A 25,318-nucleotide genomic window follows, 5' to 3' on the forward strand; every position below is an offset into this window, starting at 1 on the left:
ACATCATTGAATATGTGTTGAGTAGTGTGCATTGTTCAAGTACATTGTGTTCTTTAAATAAGCATAGAATTTTTTTTTTACAAATTGTTATAATTATTATTAGTATTGTTACTAAGTGACTTCTTTATTAAAAGAAAATTTACAAATCACTATAACTTTCCGAGCTACACTGCCACCCTCTTTTTAAAAAGCAGATGATGCTGCAAGTATTAGGGTTAGGGTTAACCCTGGTTTGAATGTCATTGTTCTAAATGAACGATTCCAACTGTTGTCCCTCACAACAACACAATTATTTTTTTCTCTAAGCTGTTTTCAGTGTGGTAGTTTTTAATGAAAGGTTTTCACTGGCCCTCGTCTTTGCTAGGACACTTTGCTTGAGGGTAGCAGCACTGTCACTGTGGGACATGCAGGATTGATGGCTGCAGTGCAGTCACAGGACAGACAGGACAATACAGATGCTGTAACTCAAGTGATCTCAAGTGTTTCACTTTATAACCATTCCACAACACTAACACTGCAGCCTCAGACTTAAAATAAGCCGATGACTGGTGCCAAGCCATTTTCCCAATACACTTTGGTCTCACCAAAGTGTGACCAGGGAGCAAAAAAGCAGACGTCAACAAACACACAGAAGCTGAAGGACCAACAGTAAAACTACAGCCAGAATGAGGTGAGCACAAGAGGATGAAAGAAGATGTCAGAGGTCAAGTTTCTCACATTGTTGGAGCGCAGAGAGACCCGCCCTCCACAGCGAGCACAGAATTTGGTCTGGCAATAGGAGCAGTGGTGACCGCAGCCGTCAGCAAACTTGGTCTTGCGGCAGATTCCGCAGGTGGGCGCATCGTCCTTCTGCTGGGTCGGCTGACGCCGTGTGTCCGCCCCGATGCGACGCACCTCTTGTTTGTAGCTCTCAAACTGCTGGTGCAGTGTTCTAAGAGAGGGGAAAGAGAAAGGTTGAACATTGCCCGTTAGTTGTACATCATGGACTCAAAAAATATTACTAATTTATCTTCTAGCACAGTTCAGAACGTCCTGTATCCACGCATTTACAAAAACTAAAACAGAAAAGGTCCTGGAGGGATTTCTGAATCAGTGATACATTTTTTTGAATCAATAAATAGAAACACAGAAACACAAAGCAGTGTAATGCATGTGTGTGTTTGAGAACAACATTTCAGTTTTGGCTAAATAACTGGCAACAAGACCACCACTTGAAAGGTGCCTTTTCCAAAAAATCATGCACGCAGTAAAAATAAACTTCGGCTCAGTTTTGCTCGGTGGCTCACAGCCTATCCCCTCTGCTTCCTGGGATGTCTATGATTGAAATAACCCAAGTGTGAATTGAAAATCAGGACATGTGGAAACAGGCACAATGTTGTCTCAACACAACTGTCAAAGGAATACAGCATAAGCATACCATGGCTCTAATATAGGGGACCCAGACAGGCACTTTAATTACCTCGCTGAGTGAGAGAGATAGAGAGGAAGGAGATGGCTTCATTCACAGCCTTTTAGTTAATTTGCCTATTTGTGGAAGTAGACAAACTCTGGTTATTTCTCTGGCAGCACACTGACTCTGCAAGTCATTTGCGGAAAAACTGAGACAGCTAGACCATGTAGCGCACTGGCATTTATACATTTGCACATTTGTTGAAGTAAAAATGAGGCATTCACACTGAATCTCTTCACCCTCAAAAGAAAGTTGATAAGTGGGAGGCTGACTATTAGCAGAACACTGAACACCTCGAGAAATCCTGCAAAATTCTCAAAATACCAGTGTTACAGAGCAGTTGATTAACTAGAATCTATCATCCCATGTTGCAAGGCAAATTTCAACTTGGTCATTTAGTCCAACCAACCACCAAACAATCCAAAAATACTCTGGTTAAATTGATCACCTGCCAATGTTGAAAGTAGACATGTCCTCCTGTCTAAAGGTGCTCAGCTGCCGGCTAGGAAAGAGGTAGAGTACATAACAGCTGATCTGTTTTCAGCAGCTTTTTTTGGTCGAAATAAAACGAAGAGCTGTCCTCCACCTTCACCCATCCAAAGTCCAGGAACGATGTGCCTTCGCTGAATACTGATTTTCAGAGTACGATTCGAGAAAAGCTCTTTTTACATAAAAAACCGCCCATCAACAAAACTTTACATAAATGCCACAAAATACACAGCTCTACAGTCAATATAACTATTTTTATTCCAGGGAATGAGTAGACAGAGGCAGTTCTTCTTCACTACAGCCTTTCTAGCTGCCTGTGGCGAGTGCTATGGAGCAGACACAGCAGACTGCCACCAAACACAGTTGGACCAGTGAGGTGACGAGCAGACTGGGACACATCTTGGCCAATCAGCTGACATAGGCAATGGTTGGGACAGTAATTATGTCACAGGAAATTTTGAATGAAATGTGTACTTTAAAGTTAAACTTAATGCTTGCTATTCAAACTGGTTCCTAGGAAGCTACCTTCTAAGCCAAATAGTTAGTGTGTGAACTGTAGATGAACCTGTTAACATTGCTAGTAGCTATAGCTTTGTTAAACAACCATTTGGGAACCCCTAACCTTTGGTATGTGAGCTAGCTTCTGGCTAATCCGAACCCTTTTATTTATATCAACTTGACTCATTTGATCTTATGGGAAAAGAGAGAAGGTAAGAACTGCCTTATCTGGTGCTATATTTTAAGAGGATTATTTGACTTGACAACAATAATTATTCCATGAACGTACAAATACACATAGTTTGATTTGTTTTAGTTTTGACATTATCCAGTGGAAAATAAAATGTGAAGTCTATAAATTCAAATACACTCATGGAATGTATGAATTTGAAATGCACATGTATATTATCTTTCACTCAAATCTATTTAAAGAAGTCTTAGATTGAGCTGAAATGATGATAAATGGATTCTGGAGTCGACACAAACCTAAACTAAGCTAATCCGTACGTAATTCTAATGGAAAAAGGACATGACACAGCTACAGCACCAACGTCATCCAAGTGACATTTGACCCCGAGAAGCTATCTATCCTGCCAATGGGAGTCCAGAGGCTGAGCCAAGCCCAGGCACCATGGGAACAGCTGTCAGAAACAGAGGGTGCACAGGCAGTTGTCATGGCAACATGGTGGCATCAAGTGCTGGGTGTCAGCAGGAGTCAGTGCACCAGCTGTTGCTGTTCTTAGAGCCATGGTTTCATCAGTCTTTTCTACTGCTTCCACACATTCAGCAGACATGCATTGTTAAAGCAGCACAAGGTGACTTTCTAAATATAAAAATAAATTGGTGTTCTCAGCCTAAATCACCAGGGAGCTCTGCAGCAGTGAGGAGTGCCTCATCCTCTTTGACGAAAACATTTCTATCTTAAATATTCTAATGTCTAGTCTGGACTATAATCTCTTTAGAAAAAGTAATTCAACACAAAAGTGTGTCATTGATGTCAGTGAGCATTCACCAAAATCTGTTGTTTTATAGTATGTTCTCATATACCTAAAATAGTTTTTGTTGTGGTTGTAACTGTTTGTTTATTTAGCCATTTGGGGTCAGTAAAACAAGTTGAATACAAAACACTGACATAAAATCATGTCTATAATAGACTCATGGTCATTAATGAGTTTTCAATTCATGCTTCTGTGCCATTGAATTCACTTTTTTTTGTGCTCTTTCTGGGCCTCCACCAACGTGAATAACTATAACAGCTATGTTGAACAGAATTACAGTAATATACTCAGGACAGCCGCCTGCTACCACTGGAAACCCTGCTGGTGAAACTGGAGCAAAATTGTAAAGATGCTGCCTGAAAACCAAGACAAGAAGCTGCGAGATGCAAAACCGGTTTAACAAAGCCCATTTCATGTAGTCAATATCGAATATTGATTCATCCAGCTTCAAATTATAATCACTGCATTTGTATCTGTAGCCTACTTCGTTGTTCAGACAAACAAAGACAAACGTTATGGCTCCAGTTTTCTTTCTCCATTTTGGAACTGCTTCACAGTGCATCATGTCAGTGTCAAAGAATGTGTCATGGTATCATCCTCTCACCAAGGGTGCAAAGGGAAAGTGTCAGACTGGCGCAGAACGGTGAAATCCACAAATATAGATATTCTGCACAATTTCTAGTCACAATGTCAATGACAGCTGGAGAGAAACTATATGCAAATACAAACACCTACAGTATCCACCTAACATGTGCAACCTCACCAACCACGCATTGTTAAACGTGCACCCTGTTACAGGACAATGAATAGTCCTGATTTCTGAGATCCCCATCCTCTGAGTCAGCACACAGCTCCCACAGTCATCCTTATCCACTCTGTGAGACACAGGGAGAGATGTGTTCTCAGGTAAGGACACGTTCTTTGTGTTCACTCTACAGTTCGTCATTGACTACATGCCGAACCTCACTGTGGGTCAGCAACCATTCCTGGGATCACAGGTTGGGAGGAGCACTAAAATATTTAGTTGCAGGAGATACAATCTTTCTTCATCTGATTTCACTCAAAAACAGGGAGAGAATATTTGCACTGTTAGTCACTTGTTTAGAAAAACTCACAACCCTTCTCAAAGTCCCATGTCCTTTTTTTCCAGTTAACTAATTTCTTAAACGCCTGAATTATGTTGCGCTAATGTTAACTCTTTACTGGATATACACTGTGCTGGTGTGTGGATTTGAGAGGTGAAATCCACAGGCTCCTCTACCACTACAAATACAGACACATTCAATCACAGAAAGCTATTTTGTAAAAATGGATCCAGCAGGCTGACCAATGGCCTAGGGTGCACAGATGGGTCAACAAATCACTTAAATTTTATACAGGAGACTGTTGTTTCCAATGAGAAGATGATAATCAGAACGTAACCATGACAGCGAAGGTCCAAACAAACTGTATCCTCCGATCAGTGACGGTACCACTCCATGTTTATTGTTGTTACCATGCCACAAGGTAAACACACCTTTTGGATTGGATTGATGAGGAATTCACACAATTTGTTATTGTTCCAATTCCCTGGTAAAGACCTTTTTTCCATTTCAACCATTTAGGTTTAGGCCTTTTTTTGTTATGTCGACTTGAGTTTGCGATAGCTACTAGCTAAATGTAGGCAAACACCACGGGCTGCCAGAGCCAGAGTGTGTTGTCACCAGAGTTCCGTGCAGTGTTAACTAGACACGTGCAGTGATGTTTATGGTGCCTGAAAGCAGAGCAACTATTTCAGTACAAAGCTCAGGCACTGAACTGAAGCACCAAAATCAGCGTTGTGATTCGGTCCTGTAGGAACCGGTACCGTTTTTTTTGTAGGCAAACCCTACACATATACAGCCAACCCTGTAATGTAACAACAGAATTTGTGACAACATTTCTATAAAAGCATAATCTACTGTAATGTGTTACTAACACTGCTGGCATGTGGACATAACAGACTGTGACTAAAGGAGTTCAAGTGGTGTGAACCAGCTGAACTGTGTCTGTCTCCTCTCTCTCGGTCAATGCCATGAGCCAGGAGGCACAGCCAGAGAGCTAGATGTGAGGAGCCGTGCTTTGGCTTCGTCAAAACAAGTGTGCAAAGTAAAACACATACATACACATATACACACACAGACCCACACCCATACAACGTAAAACAAAGTGAAAGACATAAAACCTAAGCATGTACGGGTTTGAATTTGCCTAATGCTACAAATATTCAGCTGATCATGTCCAAGGCATCCGTGTGTGTGTGTGTGTGTGTGTGTGTGTGTGTGTTGTGTGTGTGTGTGTGTGTGTGTGTGTGTGTGTGTGTGTGTGTGTGTGTGTGTGTGTGTGTGTGTATGTGTATGTATGTGTGTGTGTGTGTGTGTGTGTGTGTGTGTGTGTGTGTGTGTGTGTGTCTGGTGTGTGTGTTTGTGTGTCTGGTGTGTGTGTATGTGTGTGTGTAAGAGAGAGACTATTTCTGTCCCATCAGCTGACTCCTGTTGACGCAAAGACTTTCTCCATTGGAGACACACAAATTTAAAGAAATAGTTTGTATCTTTCTGCAGAAATAGCTGAAACTGTCATATCACAAATGTCTCTGATGAGACAGAATGGGCTTTGTGGGGCATTAGACTCTGCAAAAAAAAGTTATAAAGATGCTCAAGATTAAAGAGCCAACGGGAAGTGACGTGTGTGATTTAATGACCTAAAGAAGAAGACTTTCACAGTAGCAGCTGGGAACAACAGACCAGAATCATTCATGAATGCAGACTATTTATGAATAACCAAGAAACCTTCTATCTCTATCTCTGTTTCTCACACCAGAGGGTGAAAGTCCACTTGTGCAGATTTGGCCAAATTGAAAAAGACAGAATAGACCTGCTCCTGTGGGCCGCTATATTGTACAAGTTCATCATTAAGATCGGAAGGATGCATTGCTTTTGGGCAGCTGTGGTACAGGAGAAAGAGCAGCTCATCCACTAACCAGAGGGTTGGCAGTTCAATCCCCGTCTCCCCCAATGTGCATGCCATGTCCTTGGGCAAGATACTGAGCCCCATGATATATGATAGAGAAAGTGCTGCACCTGCGTGAATGGGTGGATGGCAAAACTGTACTGTAAAGTGCTTTGAGTGGTCATTAAGACGAGAACATGGATTAACGTGATTGATTACCATATTTGTGCGGGTCAGTTGGTGCAGATTGACTGAGGTCTGTGCACTCTGACACATATCCCTGTTAGCATCTACATCCTACTAACAAACTACAGCAAAGCTTCAGCATATTTCTAGGATCATTCATATTTGCCTGAGAAGAAAACAGCCACTGACATGTATGTTGTTGATTAATATTTGATGGCATCCGATGATGTGTACCAGTAACCTATAGAGCTCATCATTTGCTTCTTGCCACAAGATCAGGCTACTTTACAACATTTCCTCTTTTAATTCGAATACATTTTCAAAATTGTGGTTACAACAGCAAATGGTATGTTTTCTGTCTGTCTGTCTGTCTGTCTGTCTGTCTGTCTGTCTGTCTGTCTGTCTGTCTGTCTGTCTGTCATCCATCTGTCTGTCCTTCTGTCTGTCTGTCTATCTGTGTGTCTGCATTTGGTTTTAAAACAATTGGTCTTAAGTTTACTACAAAGTAAACAAAAGCAGGTTTCTTTTTTCTAGCCAACAACTGTGGACTTTGTTGGCTGAAATGATAACTGTTCATTTTATTAATAAGAAACCTTATTTTTAGGTTTTCAATAAATGCCCAATAAATCTACAAAATATTTTCACAATATGTCCCAGTTTAAATATTGATTACTCCAAACTTTAATGTAATGGGACATTGTAGGACCATAGATGTTCCAGTTCTGAAGAGTTACTTAAATAATGTAATTAGCTTACGACATGCCTGTGTAGGAACTTAAGGTAGGGAGCTAGAGAAGCTATTCATGCTTTCATCCACTCCTTACAGGTTTTGTTTTTCTTAAGACAAAAGAAACAATACTATTGAGATACGATGTACTGCCTCATACAGATCATTAGAGAATGTGGACAACATGCTAGGACTGTGATTGGACAATCACTGTTCAGGGGCGGGGCTCAACAAACTGTAACAACACTGGCACATTTTTCAAAGTTTTTATATGAACGGAAAAAACAAGCATGTTGTATCAATAGTCCCAACACTGATGACAGCACAGTTTTGAATAAAAACAGCTCTGCTTCTAAAGGGAGCCAGAGACCAGGGAAGACGACAGACATGTTGGCACATGCTGTGAGGCAGCGAGGGGAGCAGGAGGAGTCGGGGGAAGGCGAAGTGATCAGGGGTGATAAATGAAAGAGAGCAGAAACAGACAGAGAGAAGAAACGGTGGGGTAAAAAAAATAGAGTCCGTAAGATGAAGCGAACAGGTGAAGGGAGTATTGGCGATCCCAGAAGTCTTGTACTCTCAGAAAGAAATGGATAGACAAAAATATGTCTGCAGGGAGAAGGAAGAGGTGGTGATGGAAGGAGAACCAGTGAAAAAGCTAAAGGATGAACAAAGAGAGCCAAGACGGAAACAAGCGTAGGCCAGAGACCATCGGAAGAGAGAAGGCGATGCATCCGGAGCCACTCTAAAAATACCACTTGAGAAGAGGAGTGGATGATAGAAAGAGGATGGAGACAGAATGATATAAAGAAGATGGGCAGGATGAGAACAAGGAGAGAAAGGAAAAGAATAGATGTCAACGACACTGGTTTATAAAAGCAAGCACATGAGTAATATTATAATGAAAACAGTTTTATGTGTCGAAACAAGGAATACAAATACATAACGTTCCTGCTAGAGTCAGCTTCTGACAGTTCGGTGCTTTACCAAATGCAAACATTGTTTTGTTGTCTTGTTTGCCTGCCATGATGTTCTCCAATTTTACATATTTGGGCTCCTCAGTCAAAAGGCTATAAAGTGGTTTTTTAGTGGGTTTGATTCCCAGCTGTCATTCTTTCCAGGATTCAATGTCACTATCACTGTAACGGTTAAGTGTTAAGTGTTTAGGTTCCACCTCTGTTTGAAGATGTGTTTTATGTTTATTAGTAAATCCCTGTGTTATGTCTGTTTGAGTTGTTTCTGGGTTTCATGTTTTCACAATTTGTGTTTCTGTTTCCTGTTTTATTTTGTAGGCCCTGCCACTAGTGTGATCTTTACTTCCTGCCTCTGTGATTGTCTGCACTAGTCCTCATGTGTCACACCTGTGTTCAATTGCCCCTGCCTTCCCTTTGTGTGTATATAAGCCTCTGTGCTTCCCTTTGTCCTCGTTGGATCGTTTGTTTAACCGTTGTGAGGTCCAATCCTGCTCTCCTGTCCTGCTCTCCGGTCCTGCTCTCCGGTCCTGCTCTCCGGTCCTGCTCTCCTGTCCTGATCTCCTGTCCTGCTCTCCGGTCCTGCTCTCCGGTCCTGCTCTCCGGTCCTGCTCTCCGGTCCTGCTCTCCGGTCCTGCTCTCCGGTCCTGCTCTCCGGTCCTGCTCTCCGGTCCTGCTCTCCGGTCCTGATCTCCTGTCCTGATCTCCTGTCCCTGTATCCTGTGTCTCCTGAGCCTCTGCACCTCTGCATCCCCTGTGGAAGCCTCCAGTTTTCCCCTTTAGTGTTTATAGTTGTTTTGTCCGTTAAAGACTTGTTGTTTCATTAAAATTACACCCCTTGTGAATACTCTGCGTCTGGGTCCTACTGCTTCACCGTATTCCTGACAATCACATCTCCTTATATGGACATAAAACTGCCAATTTAGTACACAACCTTTAAAGCAGCAGTAATAACGACACATAAATCTATGTCTTCTGCTTTCTTGGTTGTTTCTTTTTGGTAAAGAATCTCTTGGAAGGTCTTGACATTTGCAGAAAAAGAGGCTCCTTTATAACTGAAGTGTTCAAAACTCTACCACTTGCACTTCTTCTGAACAGTGAAATGTGTCCATTGCCAGTATGTCCTTTGCCAGGAACAGGCCACACTGAGGCACCATTTATACCTGGTACTGACATGAGACAATCACAAGTGAGCAGTCCAGGACACAGGGGTAAATGCATTCAAGATGCATTTAGACACGTGGTGATAAACAGGGCCTGAGGTCGTACTGGTCCCTCTCAACCATGATCATGAAACAGGGTTGAGTACCAAACTCATTAGCCTTGAGGACACTGATAGAATTATGTTAGTACTACTGAGTATGATTCACGTTATAAAACAAGTGGCACATTTCAGTAACTGGAGGCAAAAGAGAGATTAACATGAGTCCACACTCCAGATCAGTGGGTGACGGTAGTAAATCCAAAAACTGAAGAAGAAGAAGAAGAAGAAAGATTTGTCTAAATCAGGGACCACAATTTACACAGAGAGGCCAATTACATGTCCAACATTTGTGCACATTTACTCATCGATTAAGATGCATATTTTGAAAATTGTTCCTTGTTCAATCAAATTGTGTTCATCAAAAAAGAGTAGAAAAGAACAGAAAAAGCTCACTGCAATTTCTGTGAAGCCAAATGCAAATCCGGCCTTGGTAACAGACTCTGGTAACACAGACTGAATCCTTCTGCTACACACAGCCAAGCAGTCTTCAGCAGCTGCCCCTCCCAGAGTCAGTGCCTGGATGTTGATAACTCTTTTTATTGATGTTATAAGTGTTTTACCCAAATCTATGAAGCAGAGTGCTTTTCTGGCATTGTCAGAGTGAGTATGTGTGCATATTTGTGTGTATCCATCATTCTGTCTCTCTCCTTCGTGCATTTATATTTTCCTCATTTTCCATTTATATATCTCTCCCCCATTTCCTTTCCTTTTTTACTTGTCATACCTCTCTCTGTCATGTCCTCAGTACTGTATATTGGATTCCACATCGCATTTCTCCAATCGTTTTCTGAACATCGCTGTATACAGTATACAGTTCACTCTGCATTGTCCTCTCTGTTTCTTACAGTACACAAATCGCATGCAGTGTACAAAGCATCTGACCTCACACAGCCTAATGGGTGATGTGTAAGCCATGACTCTACTTGATGGAGTAGTTGTGGAGTAATTACAGGCAGCCTCTAATCCTCTCACTCTATCCCAGCAGCCTCAGCTATAGCTGCCACTGCCTCAGTTGCCCCCCATTCTTCATCATCATCTTCAATTCCTCCAGCTCTTCACTTGATTTCCCCCTCACCAACCTCCATGCACAGTGATCTACAGATGACATGATGGTGTAATGAAGATTTTTCATTTATGATTATTTATTTTTTTAATGACATCTACCCCATTACATTGGGCCACACACTTCTATGATGTCTATGATTTATACATTTTAAAACTTTGAGCTAAGCGGACACTGTGATTTCTTGACAGTGTACTGTCCGGGCCCGGTAGCTGCCTGAGCCAACAGTGGCGCTGCGCATCTGCTGCGTGTCACGTTTCTCTGACTGTGTGACTGCTGCGTGTAACGTTCTTCTGACTGTGTGTCTGCTGCGTGTCTGCTGCGCTGCAGAGCTGTTATGTGAGGTTTCTGGAATGATCACTGTATTTCCTTAAATTAAAGTGCAGTTATAAAGGTAACTACTTGCCTGGATGCTACACTATGAAAGCGTGCACCTTCCGGTCCTGTGATAGCACAAAAAATCTTGTTAAAATAAAACCTTGTAAAAACATTGCTGTTATTTAGGTTTGAAACATAGTCAACAGATAAACATTATAACTGGGGTAAAAGATCATTTTCACTATCTACCGCGGTATGCGGAGAGAATAGGTGAGACCTCGATTAAATAGATCGATGTTTTGAGAACACGTAGGAAAAGCGGAGTAAAGATTTAGTGTATTTAGTGGAATGCAGGTACTCCTGCAGGTATTGATCGTTTTTTTTATTTGTATATTGTCTTTTATCAGTTCTGCATATGGCACTGAAACGACATCATGTGGATATATTTGTGCTCTTCCCCTGTTATCTCATGACCTAGTTTGGAAGATGTATACCATATGGCACTGAGTTTTTTTTGTTACATTTATTGGAATATTGTTTTTATTTCTGCATCTTCCTATCTTGGGTTAAATAGGTTAACATTTTGTTTTAGAAACAGATTGTATTTGCACGCACAATGCAGGCTGCACCCAAGCCTTTCCTATGAGGATTCAGTGAAGTGTTTTTGAAAGTAAACAGTGCTGAACAACATGTATTTTGGCATTTGCCTAGTATTGAATATGTCACTTTATTAATTACAATCAATGTGCACTTTCCATTGTTATTACGTCTTAATATCCTGTATGAATGCAATAGATTCTACAGAAGTTACTCACTATGCGAGTAGTTTTTATGAGAAACTTTTTTACTGTACTTGAGTCATTTAAATTATAAAGTAACAATACTTTTACTTGAGTACTGTTTACTGTACCTACCCCTGCATGCATACATACATACATACACATACCAAATGTTTTATTCAATTGTTCCCTAACTGGACTAAAAAAGATTAAACCACATCACACATAAAAGAGACAATGCACTCCTTACTACTATGTCCTAGGGTTAGTATTGCATTTGCCTGTTGTAAATATTTTCAAAGAACAGTAGAAGTATTTTGGAAAAAATTATGAAAACCTTATTGTGGGGTAAATTCATTAAACTTTTTCTTTTTCAGAGAGGCTGGTCAGCCGGAGCAAAATGCATTATCATTAAACTTTAATGCTGGGGAGGTCTGGGAGCACTAAAGAGGCCACTCACCGAGCCTCACTCAGGTCTCTCCCTCTAAACCCATAACTCCCAATCCCACCCAGCCACACAGTTCGATGCCACCATTTTTTCCCATCCTCTCAGGCCACATCTTTTTTTTTACTGTCACGTTACGCTCCTCTTAGACTGTGCTGCTGTGGCTAATGATCATCACACCAACACAAGGCTGTTTCTGAGTTCACACAGGATAGTGAGAAACCACTGATTTAAAGGGGTTTCCGGACATTTGTCCTGATAGACAAAAAATAACAGATATATTTAGTATGAAGTGTAGTGTGATGAACAACTCTTGTGGCAGTTAAACGGGATCTGTTCACTGGTAACACTTGAAAATATGCGCTGCTGTACTCTAAACTAAGCCCAGTTTGGAGCTAGCTGAATTTGACTGTTCTCGCCCTCTCAGTCAAGTTATTGTCACGCCCTAACTCCCGGAACCCCTGACACAGACCCGGGTCTGTCCGGGTTCCCCTCCAGGTGGACTGACGGTCCGTGTGCGGACATGAAGCCGAGCAGCGCAGGTTAGCTCCGGGCTGCTTTCTCCAAATGCTAACATCCTCACTGTGCTGCGTCCAAGGCAACTCGGATATTCTGACGTCCTGCCACATAGCGAACATGCAATAGTTTTCATCCATGAAAAAATAATGTCATCGACGAAACTCATCGTCTATTAATTATGCCCATCCCTAAAATGAAAAACATGAAAATATTAATATAACAAAATTCCATGACTTTTCCAAAACTTTTGGGAGATTCTTTTTTCCATGACTTTTGCAGGTTTTCCATGACCGTACGAACCCTGTATAGAATTTGTATCAGCTGATGTCTTTCACCATCATGAGCCAGGAAATCTTCATAGTCGCTAAAAACTTGTTCCCAACTAATCCTTCAGTGCCACTGCATCCATCACGCAGCATTACGCACAAGTGTCGTGGCAGTATTTATGTTTACAGCTATCGGACCGATTAGTTCACACATAAAGGGGATCCAAACCCACTCTGGGATATTATTTGGATGTTAAAGTTTAAAGGTAAACACAGTGTATAAATTGGGAGGTCTCCAGTGCGCTGCTCTGTGTGCTCTATGCACCTGGTCAGCATAGACACATTCATAGCAGCGATTATATGAAAACTGAAGTCGTACTTGGTGATACAGGTGCAGTGTTAGAGAAGACATTATATATATAATATATATAATCTGTCTTAAATTCACCTCCTCCTAAATGATCGTACGCATGGGTTTGAGTTTGCATACAAGTACGCACATTCACCCGTCATGTCTGATTTTTAATAGATCCCAATATTTGCATGAGAAGTGGCGTACGCACATAATGGGGTCTAAAAGATGGGTACGCAATGGTTATAAATGAGACCCCAGAAGTGTAGGAATTAAGATCATAGTTGGCAAATTTGAAGCATATGATCTACCTCTAGTGCCAACATTCAGTGTCCGTGCCACTGCCAATGATAGTGTGTTTCAACAAGGTTTCCATCCTGGAGGGGTTTTGTTCCCTCTGATTTGAACTACAGCACCCAGACAGGCATACTGGACCTTTGTTGTCACGGCTACAATAATAAATACACAGAGCATACCAGTGGCAGCCTACAGGACCTCTGGGAGAAGCACAACACAACATGAAGCTTTTTGAGACAAAGATGACAGACTGAAGGACAAACAGATGTCCCACAAACACAAATCATGTACACACACACACACACACACACACAAACCGTTACCCCCCCCCCCCCCCCACCCATCCACCAACTTCCATTCCTCCAGGTGTTACAGATACACCCGACTGCCTTTGAGTTCTTTTAATTAAGAGCAAAGTGTGAAGATCCAATTCAGCACACTTTGAATACAATACACACACAAACACTCACAAAAAGCACATAGACTCACACTCTCTCCAGCTGTTTGGAAAAAAAGAACGGAGGCTAGCTGCAAGGAAACAGGACGAGCTGCACAGTAACAAAGGCAATCTGTCTTAGCAGGAGCTGACTTTTCCTTCTGCAAGCTTTCATCCACAGGCCAACAAAACAGCAACACCATCTGTGTTTGTGGTGCAGTTTGTGTGTCACTTGTCATAAGTACTGCAGCACAAGTGTTCTCAGATATACAATATAGACACGATGCTGCATTCCTGTGTGTGTGTGTGCGTGTGTGTGTGTGTCTGTGTGGGCGTGTGAGCAGGGTTATGACAAACACTATATGAGCTTGCATGTATTGATCAATGTAAAACAGGAAGGCACATACACATTCATACACAAAAATGCACCAGCATACAAAAACATACATCTGCACACTTGGTCACAATGCAAACATTTCACACTATAGCTAATAAATGGAATTCACCAGTGGGCCAAAACTAAAACAGGTTAACAAGGAGAAAAAAAGCTTGGGAACATCAACAGCAGGCAGTGAAGTGAATATTTAAATATTTCAGGAACTGCTTCCAAGTGTGAGCTATTTTCAGACCTGATCCATAATTCAACCTTAGCATTTTCCCCCACAAACCTTGAAACCCCGTGGTCTGCTCTGGAAAATTCTCCTCCTTATCCCAGCTGAAAGACAGCGTTTAGTGGATATCTTTTGGGGTTTTCACTCTAGAGACATAATTTAGTGACTTCATATGTTTCTAGCTAATGCTGTTGATTCCAGCTAGCCAGCCAAAACTATTCTGGACAGAGAGCAGGAGATATCTGAAACTGGGTTAAGATAAACAGTTAACTAATCATATCATAGGAGCAATGGCTTAAAAAGCACAGTGAATACAACAGTCATTTGGAGCCAGGTAAAAGCAAGTCTACTTCAACAGGAAGTGAAGCGTTAGCTTCACTTAATGCAAACCTTTTGGCTCAGACATGCCAACAATACAATAAGCCTAGGATTGAGTGGGTATGTTTGTAAGTCTATAACACTTTTTGTTTTATTGTTGAAATCCTTTTATTGTCCCAAAAGCCATCGCTAGATAAAATTGTCTGAAATTAACAAGAAAAAGCCGGTGGCTTAATAAAACAACCAATTTTTTGTAATCTAACTCAGTGATTTTCAACCAGTGTGCCGCGGCCGTGAGAGATCGTCAGGTGTGCCGTGGGAAATTATCTAATATCTAGTGTTGCACCGAAGTATCGGCCGAACATCGGTAGCGGCAGATATTTGCCTCGTTTACCGACATCTGCACATCGGTAATAAACTTGACTTTCACCGATATCATTGGTATTTGTGGTTAAACCGCTGGGCAGGTGCCGCCGCTGGGGGAGCAGGCGCCCTCCTCTCCACGCCGTCGGAGACTCGGCGTGCGGCACGCCTCAAGGTTTTTTTGGGGGGGAGGTCCTATTCCGCTGTGCCTCACGGCGTCAGTGGTGCAGGGTGCTTTCTTTCTCTTGGACCGTGGGGCGGTGTCCGTCGCCGGTGCGGAAGGCGGGCCGTTGGAGGGGACCGGGTACGGCGGTCGGCGGCAGCGACTCTGGACGCGTGTCGGGCCCTTCTCGCGGATCACCTCAGCTACGGCGCCCGCTGGGGGAACCCTCCGTTCGCGCGGGGGGGGCCCTTCCGGCGGTGCGCCTCGGCTGGCGCCTAGCAGCTGACTTAGAACTGGTGCGGACCAGGGGAATCCGACTGTTTAATTCAAACAAAGCATCGCGAAGGCCCACGGTGGGTGTTGACGCGATGTGATTTCTGCCCAGTGCTCTGAATGTCAAAGTGAAGAAATTCAATGAAGCGCGGGTAAACGGCGGGAGTAACTATTGGCACTCAAAACAGGTCAATCTGTTTTAGACAGGGTTAAAAGGTCCTGTTTTAAATGATCCTTGTGGTATTTTGACCAAAATATGTTACAGACATTTCAATAAGACCCCAAGGAACCATATCAAATGTGATAAAATGGGTATAATATGTCTCCGTTAAATAAAGTTTAGTTAAATCAAAGATTGTTTCATAAATCTGATTCAATTTGTGCTCATTAAAAGATAAGAGTAAGAAAGGGCTGAAATAATTTAAAATAGTGCTTTTTAATACATTTAGAAATTATATTACTAACTATATGTATTATATGTACTGTGTTAGTCCATAGAGTGTCATTTTGGTTGGTGGTGTGCCCCAGGATTTTGTAAATGTAAAAAATGTGCCGCGGCTCAAAAAAGGTTGAAATTCACTGATCTAACTGATGTACCAGCATGTGCCCAACCTGCCCATGCTCTCACTGAACAATGACCTTGAGCCGAAGATACATACACCGCTGAAGCAGAGACAAGAGCTAGCGAGCGAGTCTTGGAAAAGTCTTCTTGCAGTTGTCAGTGCGAGTTTTGATGAACTAGCTTTGACAAGAGCGCCGATGTGGGGGTTGGGATGTATTTGTAAAATCTTTTTAAGTTTAGCCTGCTCTTGCTATCTTTTTCAGGATTACCAGATTCCAGATTACCTAAACTCTTAGGCCCATTTTTTTTATCTGCAGTATCAATTATCCTGGTTCCATCTTTGTTCATACATTTACAGTAGTGACGACCCCCTCCACCCTCACCTGGACACTAGATGTCCCTGGGCTTTCTTCCCCTGAGCTGTTGGTGGAGGTGACGTCAGCTGCTTCAGTGCACACCTGAGCCTGGTGTGCTCTGCCCTTCAAACGCCGTGCCTCATTTCTGCCTCGCTCTGTCAGGGGGGAGGTTGGTCTCCCTGACTCCCAAAAGCTGCATCGATTTTTGTTTGCCTTACACACACACGTCACTCATCCACACATGCTTTACATGACTGACCTACTGATTCCTATACATTTTATTAATTATATTATGTTTTTGTTAAAATAAATGTCTGTATTTGTAGCAGCCAACTCGTGTCATCTCCCTCCTTGTCTCAGGCTGTGATACCTAAGCAGAGGATGTGTGTTGTTGTTTTTTGTGTGCTGTCCAAGAGGTTAAAAATTCAATGTGTTTAAGAATTTGTGCTGTAACAGTTAGTGTTTATACATATGAATTTCAACATTTGGTGTAATAGACTGAATCATTAATAGTTGGAGCAGTTTAACACGTTTCTTGACATTTTAAAAGTGGTTGTAACTAAAGCCATGAGCTAAACAAAAACTCAACATACTGTCACAATACACACATAGACCGGAAAGAGAATTGGCTACGGAGTTTACCTCAGAGTTTGTCTTTCACACATGCACAACACAGCAGGAGGTTTTCTGCACAGACTCGTTGACAACAGCATCAAATCCACATTATTCAGGCGAGAGTTGGAGCAGCCGGGTGCAGCACACAGAGGCAGGAAGTGACGTATTAATTCTGCTGCGTCGATCACCTGATCACGTTTACAGCACCTCACCGTCGTCGGCTCTTATCACTCAAACTATCTTGACTTCTTCGTTGGTGTCTTCAAGTGTGTGTCACTGCCTTTTCTGCGGGAGATATTTGTTTTAAAATGGTTGTGTCAGTCGCATCTTAGACGTATCACCCAGTAGTCTCCGCAAAGCCTAGAGCCACATGATGAGCTGAGACAAATATCCATCTCTTTCGCCAGACTAGTTGAGTTTGGAGAAAGAGTGAGCTTCAAGACACCTAGCGCTAAGGGAAACTTGAGAGTCTCTTTAGTCTCTCTCACTTATACAATTAGCATCGTGTTTAGTCCATGGGTTTTGCCATGTTTGCTGTGTTGGCCTCATCTTTGTCCTCTGTCATGCTAGCTTGCGAACTTGCTAGCCCCTGCTAGCTTGCTAACTTTTTAGTCTCTGTGTCCTATAACAGTTACATTAATATTACCATTAATATTTGTCCTCTATAGCAGAAGTGTTCTTTTGATTTAACCTTTTGAACACATACAGTATTGCTGTATGTGTTCTTCCCACATTGTAAACATAAGCTCCATTAGAAGGCAGCAGACTTCTCAAGCAACATTTGCCATTTGAACTGTTTTTAATATACAAATATCAACTTGTAGATCTTTAAGGAGAAACATTTAAACAGACTGAAACCAGCCTGCCCACATCCAATCAGAAGTCAACCTATTTCCCCTTATAATGAAAACCTTTTGCTATGACCTTGTCACCCCACTACAGCTGACCTCTGGGTGGACACTAGCCACCTCATCAGACGGTAGACGGGGAGGGGGCTTCGCTGCCCTTTAAATGCACCCTGTAGCCTCCTGCCTTGGGGAGCACTGGTACAGAGAGATTAGCAGTGTGTGTGTGCATGTGTGTGCATGTGTGTGCATGTGTGGGGCCCCCTTACGGAAGCTCTTCCCATTCAACCTGTCTCCCCTTTTCCTCTCTCTTTCCACTGCTCTAATCCTTAAAACCTTTAAATCCTCCCATCTGGTGTCAAGGAACAACTCTGTCAAATCTGCACCTTGTTCTGTGCCATAGATAGGAAATTGTTCAAGAATTTAAGAAATGTTACCAAGAATACTATTAAAGCCAGAAATAAATTCCAGTAAATTCATAGAGTACTACTGCGTTTACTGTCTTCTTTTACTTCTCTGCCTTTAAAGCAACAAAAGTGGCTCCATTAACCCCACCCTCCCCCGCTCCAGCCTTAAGGCCCTGTGTGTATGTCCACCCACGTCTGAAATGTCTACAACCTCTCTGCCAAGGGCATTAATATTTTACACATTATTTCTATATTTACATTTAGGAACCCACAAAAGCTCCAAGGAGTGGACGGGAACTTGGAGCATTGAGCGGGAGAGAAAAGACTTCCTGAGAGTTGTTTCTTTTGACGTCACATCCTTGCAGGGGTTGGTCACTGCCGGTTCAGCATTTCACTCACTCCTGACTGCATGAAAGCTCTCATCCACTAACAACAGCTGGATTAGGAAGTCAATGGTGGTTTAACAAGTCAATGGAACAGGCCTCTGAAGTCAACAGTGCACTTAAACGAGGACAGTGTGTCCGTTAGCGCAGTGAATCTGTGCCGGCTTCTAATGATATGACCAGAGCAAATTATCAGCGACCAAAACAAGGTGTTCTGGCTCAGCAACACATCAGGCCCATACAGCACCTCTCGTGCTGGAGGTTAAACTCACGACAGATAAAGTCCCATATCAGTCGAACCTTATCACTGCCAGCTGCTCAGGTCTCAGGAAACCACTTTGAACAGTGCTGACCGGGTGCAATATTCTATCACATAAGGTACAGAATGTTCTTTTTGGATGTGAATTTTCACTGCTGCTGAGGAAATCCTCGATGGCTGTTGTTTATGGCACCTCTGTCAGTAAAGATTAAGATGAAACATTAACATGTGGTTTAAAGGCTCATAGGTTTGGCTATGACAAAGAAATAACCTGCGACCTTGTTAAAAGAACAAATAAATAGAAAATTCATTATATAATTAAAGCAGAGGTTACTTAAGTAGCCTGATCAACAGACTGAACTGCAATGTTCACAGCAATCTGGTGTTTTGCTCATGTAGTCGATAACTGTTTCACCTATTATAGCAGGTAATCTTTTTCATGATGATCAAAAAATGTGAGATAAATGTTAAACGCTCTGTATTAATAGAGCTCTTTGCTAGACTTGATGACAGGACAGGACAGTTTTGCCATTCACCCATTCATACATGCATCATACAGTTGATCACTATGAGCAAGATTTTCTCATCACACATCACTCAGCCATCATGGGCAATTCGGGGCTCAGTATCTTGCCCAAGCACTCTTTGGAACACAGAAGGGGGGAGACTGGGATCGAACCACCAACGATGTGGTTAGTGGACAACCTGCTCTACCTCCTGAGTCATACCCTCCTCGACCTACAATCAATTCTGTCAACAAACGACAGGCTTTACGGATGTGATAATCAATTCCATGTGTGTTGCCATTTTCTGTTTCTCATGAATGTAGCTTTCATACATACTTACAGGTATGGCAACTTTAATGTATTTGCGTACATACAGGTATCTATCTGGCTATGTAGGAGGAGGACCAGTCTTTTGAACCTTCTTCAAAGGTCTGGAACCAAATTCAGCTTTTAGACTTGGATGACTTCAATGATATGAGAAAACATATGAGAGAGAGAAGTTTGTTAGAAAGCACATAACTGGCACCCTGGGACAATAATGGGTTTTCAATGGCTCTATGATCAAAGGAAGCTGTTTAGTGGGGTTGTACTTGTTATCTGAAGCTTACTGAGTCAGTGGATTATTTAGATGATCTGCCAAGGACTCTATCATATCATTAATATCAATATTGACAGATTTTTGGCATCAAAATGTTTGTGATAGCACAAGTAGCATAGATATTTAGAATGATAAATATCTATGTATATCTATAGATATTAATAATGCCTTTAACAGAAATGAATGTGTTTTTTCATGCAGATTCTTATACAAGACTGTAACACAGCTTGACACAATATACCATAGTCTCATTCAACTCATCACCTGAGTTATATGGAAATAGTCTTCACCTGCATCTGTGTGTTTTCAATTGGGAAGGATTCAAGAAGGATCGTGGAGTCTTTCTTTGTAGAGTTTGCATGTTGTCCCTGTGTCAACATGGGTTTTCTCCAAGTGCTCCAGCTTCCTCCCACAGACATAAAGATTGGGCTAGGCTAATTCGAGACTCAAAACTGACAGTAGGTGTATGTGAGACTGAAGGGCTGTTTGTCTTTATATGCTGGCCCTGCAATACGTTGGCAAAAACTTAACCAAGTAACAAACATGCTCTCTGGCCTTGGAGGGCTTGTTGGTTTATTTTTGAACACATGCAGTAGTTGCCCTCTAATTGCATGACGACATGTGGCACAACAAGGGCCACACTGTCGTGGCTGATAAAAATAACAATAAGCACCTTTTGAAATACAGCTACAAGGTGCTTTACAGGTTAAAAATGAACGATTTAAGGCAAACAATAGCAAACAAGCAAAAGCAATTTGAAGATCACACTCTAAAGCAGAAATGCTTACAATAAAAATAAGAACTCATCTGAACCTAAAAGAGGTCACGTAAGCTTTGGAGAGTTGAAAATGTCTGCATTGTCCTTTCTTTTTCCCCTGACTCATTTACTCTGCCCCAAATATGTCAACCTCCAGAAAAAATATCTATGTATTTCTATTTATACATGTTTATTTGGTTTTGCGTGGTCTAACTACTGTATATTCAGATGTACCTGCTTATTGTCAGTGTTCTGGCAGTAAAAGACCATTTTCCTGTCAAGTAACGTGTAATAAATGGAGCCCAAATTTAATCCGGCTTTGTTTTTCTCACTAGTCTGATCTAGAACTGTGCCTAATAAACCTCATTCTGATATTACCCATCATGCACAGAGTGGCTCTTCGGTGTATGTTAACTCCAAAAAAAGCTTCCCCTTGATAACAAGATTCAGTCTTCTCTCTCTCTATACTGCAAAGTCTCCTCATATTCATTGTGTCTTGCATGATAATCCTGCACAATATGCAGTGGCAAATTTGAAAGAGCAGCAATTATTTGAATGGTTTTCTGAAACCACATTTCTCCTTTGTCCATGGTGTGCTGGTCCCCATCAATGATTAGCCAGATGATGAAGCCATTATTGACTGAACCTGAGCCTGCGCATCATGGAACATTAAATACATAACTTCCTCTCAAGGGGCCCGGAGCAGCTCTCACCCAGCTTCCCTTCAGGCTGCAGTCGGGAAATGAAAACAGCCATTAGAATAGGAGCGAGAGCCAGAGTGCTTATAGGAGGCTGCACTACCTGCGACGACAATACCCATCGTGGTGAAGCCAGGAACAGGCACTCACATGTCCCAGTGCAGGTGTTGGTAAAACAGATTAGCATACAGCCCAAGCTCACTTGTAGGGTCTGCATGGGGCTTCAAACTGCCGTGGTTTGTGTGGGAAACCCCTGAGGCACCAAACTAAATTGTAACAAACCCTGTGTAGGAGGAAGGTGAAGCCCATCATGACAGTGTGGTTTATAACATATTATGTGTTTGTGACTTTAAAGTGACACACTGCTATGCTACTGTATCTCTGGCTATTCCACTATGATGCTCCTTTAGTGCCACACATCTCTGCGTCTTTCTGAAACATGTCACTGCTTATTCTACGATTCTCGGTAGGCTATTGACCATTTGATCGAGGATTTCAAATGTGCAATATAACATAGCCGGTGTCTTCTAGTCTGTATCGTGTCCGGTGAGGGCCTAAGATTCCCAACCACACCCCATCTTTCTCGCTCCGCCGAGGGGGAGCGCAGATGATCGCACACACCGCCTCACCATGCACCGTAGGTCCGTCTACCGGGGCTTTTAGAAAGATTTGTGTCGCTCCAGGCCTGTGAGCTATAATGCCACAGCAATTCCCATTATTGCCGATCTCATCCCCTCTCTCTCCACCTATCTCACTTACACGCACTCATCGAAAAAAAAACACACTAAACGGATAAAGCCACTCCTGGCAGCATGCGTGCGTAAAAGCGAGAACCGGAGTGGTGCTGGATGTGTAAGCTGAGGAATGGGGTGCAGTCCCCATTGATGAAAACGAGTGGGTGAGGGATGGATGATGCTATGATTCATCCAAACCCCCCCCCCCCCCCCATCACTGTCACACCCCGTCCTCCTCCCCCATCTACACCTGTAACACGTTTGACCCTGTTTCAGGTCATCTTTGGCTGCATAATGTTTAAATATTGGCTGATCCCACCCCTGGCAACCCTAGAGGATGTATTCGTTGTGATGCTGAATTGTCACACACACACACACACACACACACACACACACACACACACAGAGAGAGAGCTGTAACTGCTATGTACCGTGCCTTTATACTGGTGAGTCCGTTTTGGGGGACACACACACCATTAAAGACAAACCTTCAGGTGCAGTGCTGAGGACAGACTACTGGCTGCTGGATGTGCAGGGTGTGTGTGAGGTTGACCAACACAATGGTAGCCTCATCAGTAGTGTTCAACCGGGCATAGCTGTGTGTGTGTTCGGCGTGTTTAAGTTCCACCTGATAGAAGGAAGGATGCTGCCCTTACTTTAGCATGGCTTGTTCTTTGTCCTCTTCCTCCTTCTGCCGAGCCATCACTGCCATGATGATCTTTCTCTCCTCCTCGGTCAGGTGGCTGAGGTCCGGCAGATCCGGCATGGATGGCGGCGCGGTGGGTGGGCGAGGGCCGCCCTGGGGCCCCACGGAGGCGGACATCTTCTCCACCACCACCGCCGACGCCGCCGCCGCCGCCCCGCCGCCTCCTCCCGCTCCTCCTCGGCGGGTCGTTTCGGCTGACAGGTTCCCCCCGGAGCGTTTTCCGAGCCACACCTCACGACGCGCTCCGCGGGCACGGCGGCCGCGGCAGCCGCAGCTCCGGCGAATAGTGCGGGCGGCTCATGGTTGCGGGCAGCCTCGGTTGTGTTTTTGTTCGTCCACTCGCCGGGTGCTTGTCCCGCCACACTCTGGTCTTCAATACCCCCCGACCAACCCCCGTCTTTTCCACCTTCTCTCCCCTCCACCGCCCGGATTCACGTGGAGCCCATGTCCGCTTGTTCACGCCGGGAGCTAAGTCGAGCTGTGCGGGGCCCTGGTTCACTCTGCTGGGTAGCGGTCCCTCCGTCAGACTGGAGCAGGATGTTGGACGGTAAAGGCGGAGTCGTCTCTCTCTCTCTCTCTCTCTCTCTCTCTCTCTCTCTCTCTCTCTCTCTCTCTCTCTCTCTCTTTCTCTCGGTCAGTGGAGCCCACCTCCCTCTCTCTTATTTTGCGGGGGCATGCTAACTCCTGTGAGAATTGGGTCCTCATCATCACCGGACATCGTCCTAGGGTTTTAGCACACACACAAACACACACACAGTCGTGTCTCCGTGACAATACGTTGACATTGATTTCCTGGTGACTTACTCCAATCTTAATTATAGATAATCCTTGCAGAACTCTTTCCTTCAACTGAACATAACCTAAACCTAACCCTAATTTATCCTTAACCAAAACAAAGGTACACCCAACCATAAGCCTAAAGTTAAACTACACATTAACTGTTTTCAGATTAAATTAATTTTAAAACATTACTTCACATTCAAATGTAATTCATGTCATATGGATTTGCTTTTTGTTCCAATGAGGAACGACACACACACACACACACACACACACACACACACACACACACACACACACACACACACACACACACACACACTCATTTGTGATTTAAATGTACATCACGTATTAAAAGCAATTGTGTAAACTACAAGTATTTGCAGCCACATAACGAAAGGTCTGTTAGTCACTGGTCCTTTTCAGCACCTGGACAGCTCCTCCGAACAGCAGCGTCTGCAGTCCCATGGTTTATTCTCTGATTCACTCTGCAGCTCCTTCAACAAGCTGAACATCTTCTCTGGTTGTTTTACCTATGTGCCATACAGGGTGAGGGGTAGAGTTTACAGACTGGAGCAGCAAAATGTGCTTCTCGTTGGGCTTTTGATAAATGTCTTGATAAATGCCCACAAATTTAAGTGAAAGAACCATGATGCTCTTTCCAACTCATGGTTATGTTTTTTGTATTCAACAATAATCAGCAAGGCCTGAACCAATAGTTGTTGCCCAAGATTTGATTGGATTATAATAGTTTACCATCCATATTTGCTACTTAACTTGTGTATTGTACATATGTCAGTTTAATTCAATAGAGCTTTTTCCAGCTCTTTTGCTAGGTATATTGCATGTTGAAATCTATACGTGTGCTAGATTGTAACACAATGTAACACACATATCATGTAGTATACATCTAATGACAGTTTTGACACTTTTGTAACTAAATAAAAGATAGAGAAATCAAGACATTTTATGTCATACATTTGTTTTTAGTGTCATTCACACGGGAACAATGCATATTGATCAACATCATTGAAAATGTTTGTTTTGAAAAGGTATATTTTCATGTGTTATCTTACTGATTTTATTTAACCCTTATATCTTGTCTTACTGTAGCTCATCCCCACTTACGTTATCTTACAGAAACAACACCTCACCTTTCCAAGGTCCCTCTCTGAAGACCCCTGAGATATGTTCATACTGTTATCACTTGATCTTTAAAGAAGGTGGAGCCCCCCCTTCCTCCCACCTGCTCGTTCTGTATTCACATACACGGGTGAGTGGCGGCGTCTGTCCAGCAGGTGGCACAACCCCCACATGCTCCTGCTGCCGCTGCCGTCATCCAGTGACGTGACTGAGGAGGTG

General features: G+C 42.9%; 1 protein-coding gene across 1 annotated transcript in view; it reads right to left on the reverse strand.

The window, feature by feature from the left end:
* rims1b (regulating synaptic membrane exocytosis 1b) overlaps nt 1-23,293 on the reverse strand; it is a 68,771-nt gene extending 45,478 nt beyond the window's left edge. Inside the window, exons 1-2 of the mRNA XM_053419212.1 lie at nt 23,127-23,293; nt 718-931 (exon numbers count right to left, since the gene is read on the reverse strand). Of these exons, the coding sequence (XP_053275187.1) occupies nt 718-931; nt 23,127-23,293 (381 nt within the window). The remainder of the gene's footprint in view (nt 1-717; nt 932-23,126) is intronic.
* Nucleotides 23,294-25,318: the final 2,025 nt, after the last annotated feature.

The sequence above is a fragment of the Pleuronectes platessa genome, chromosome 3 (assembly GCF_947347685.1).
Source record: "Pleuronectes platessa chromosome 3, fPlePla1.1, whole genome shotgun sequence".
NCBI classification, from domain to species: Eukaryota; Metazoa; Chordata; class Actinopteri; order Pleuronectiformes; family Pleuronectidae; genus Pleuronectes; species Pleuronectes platessa.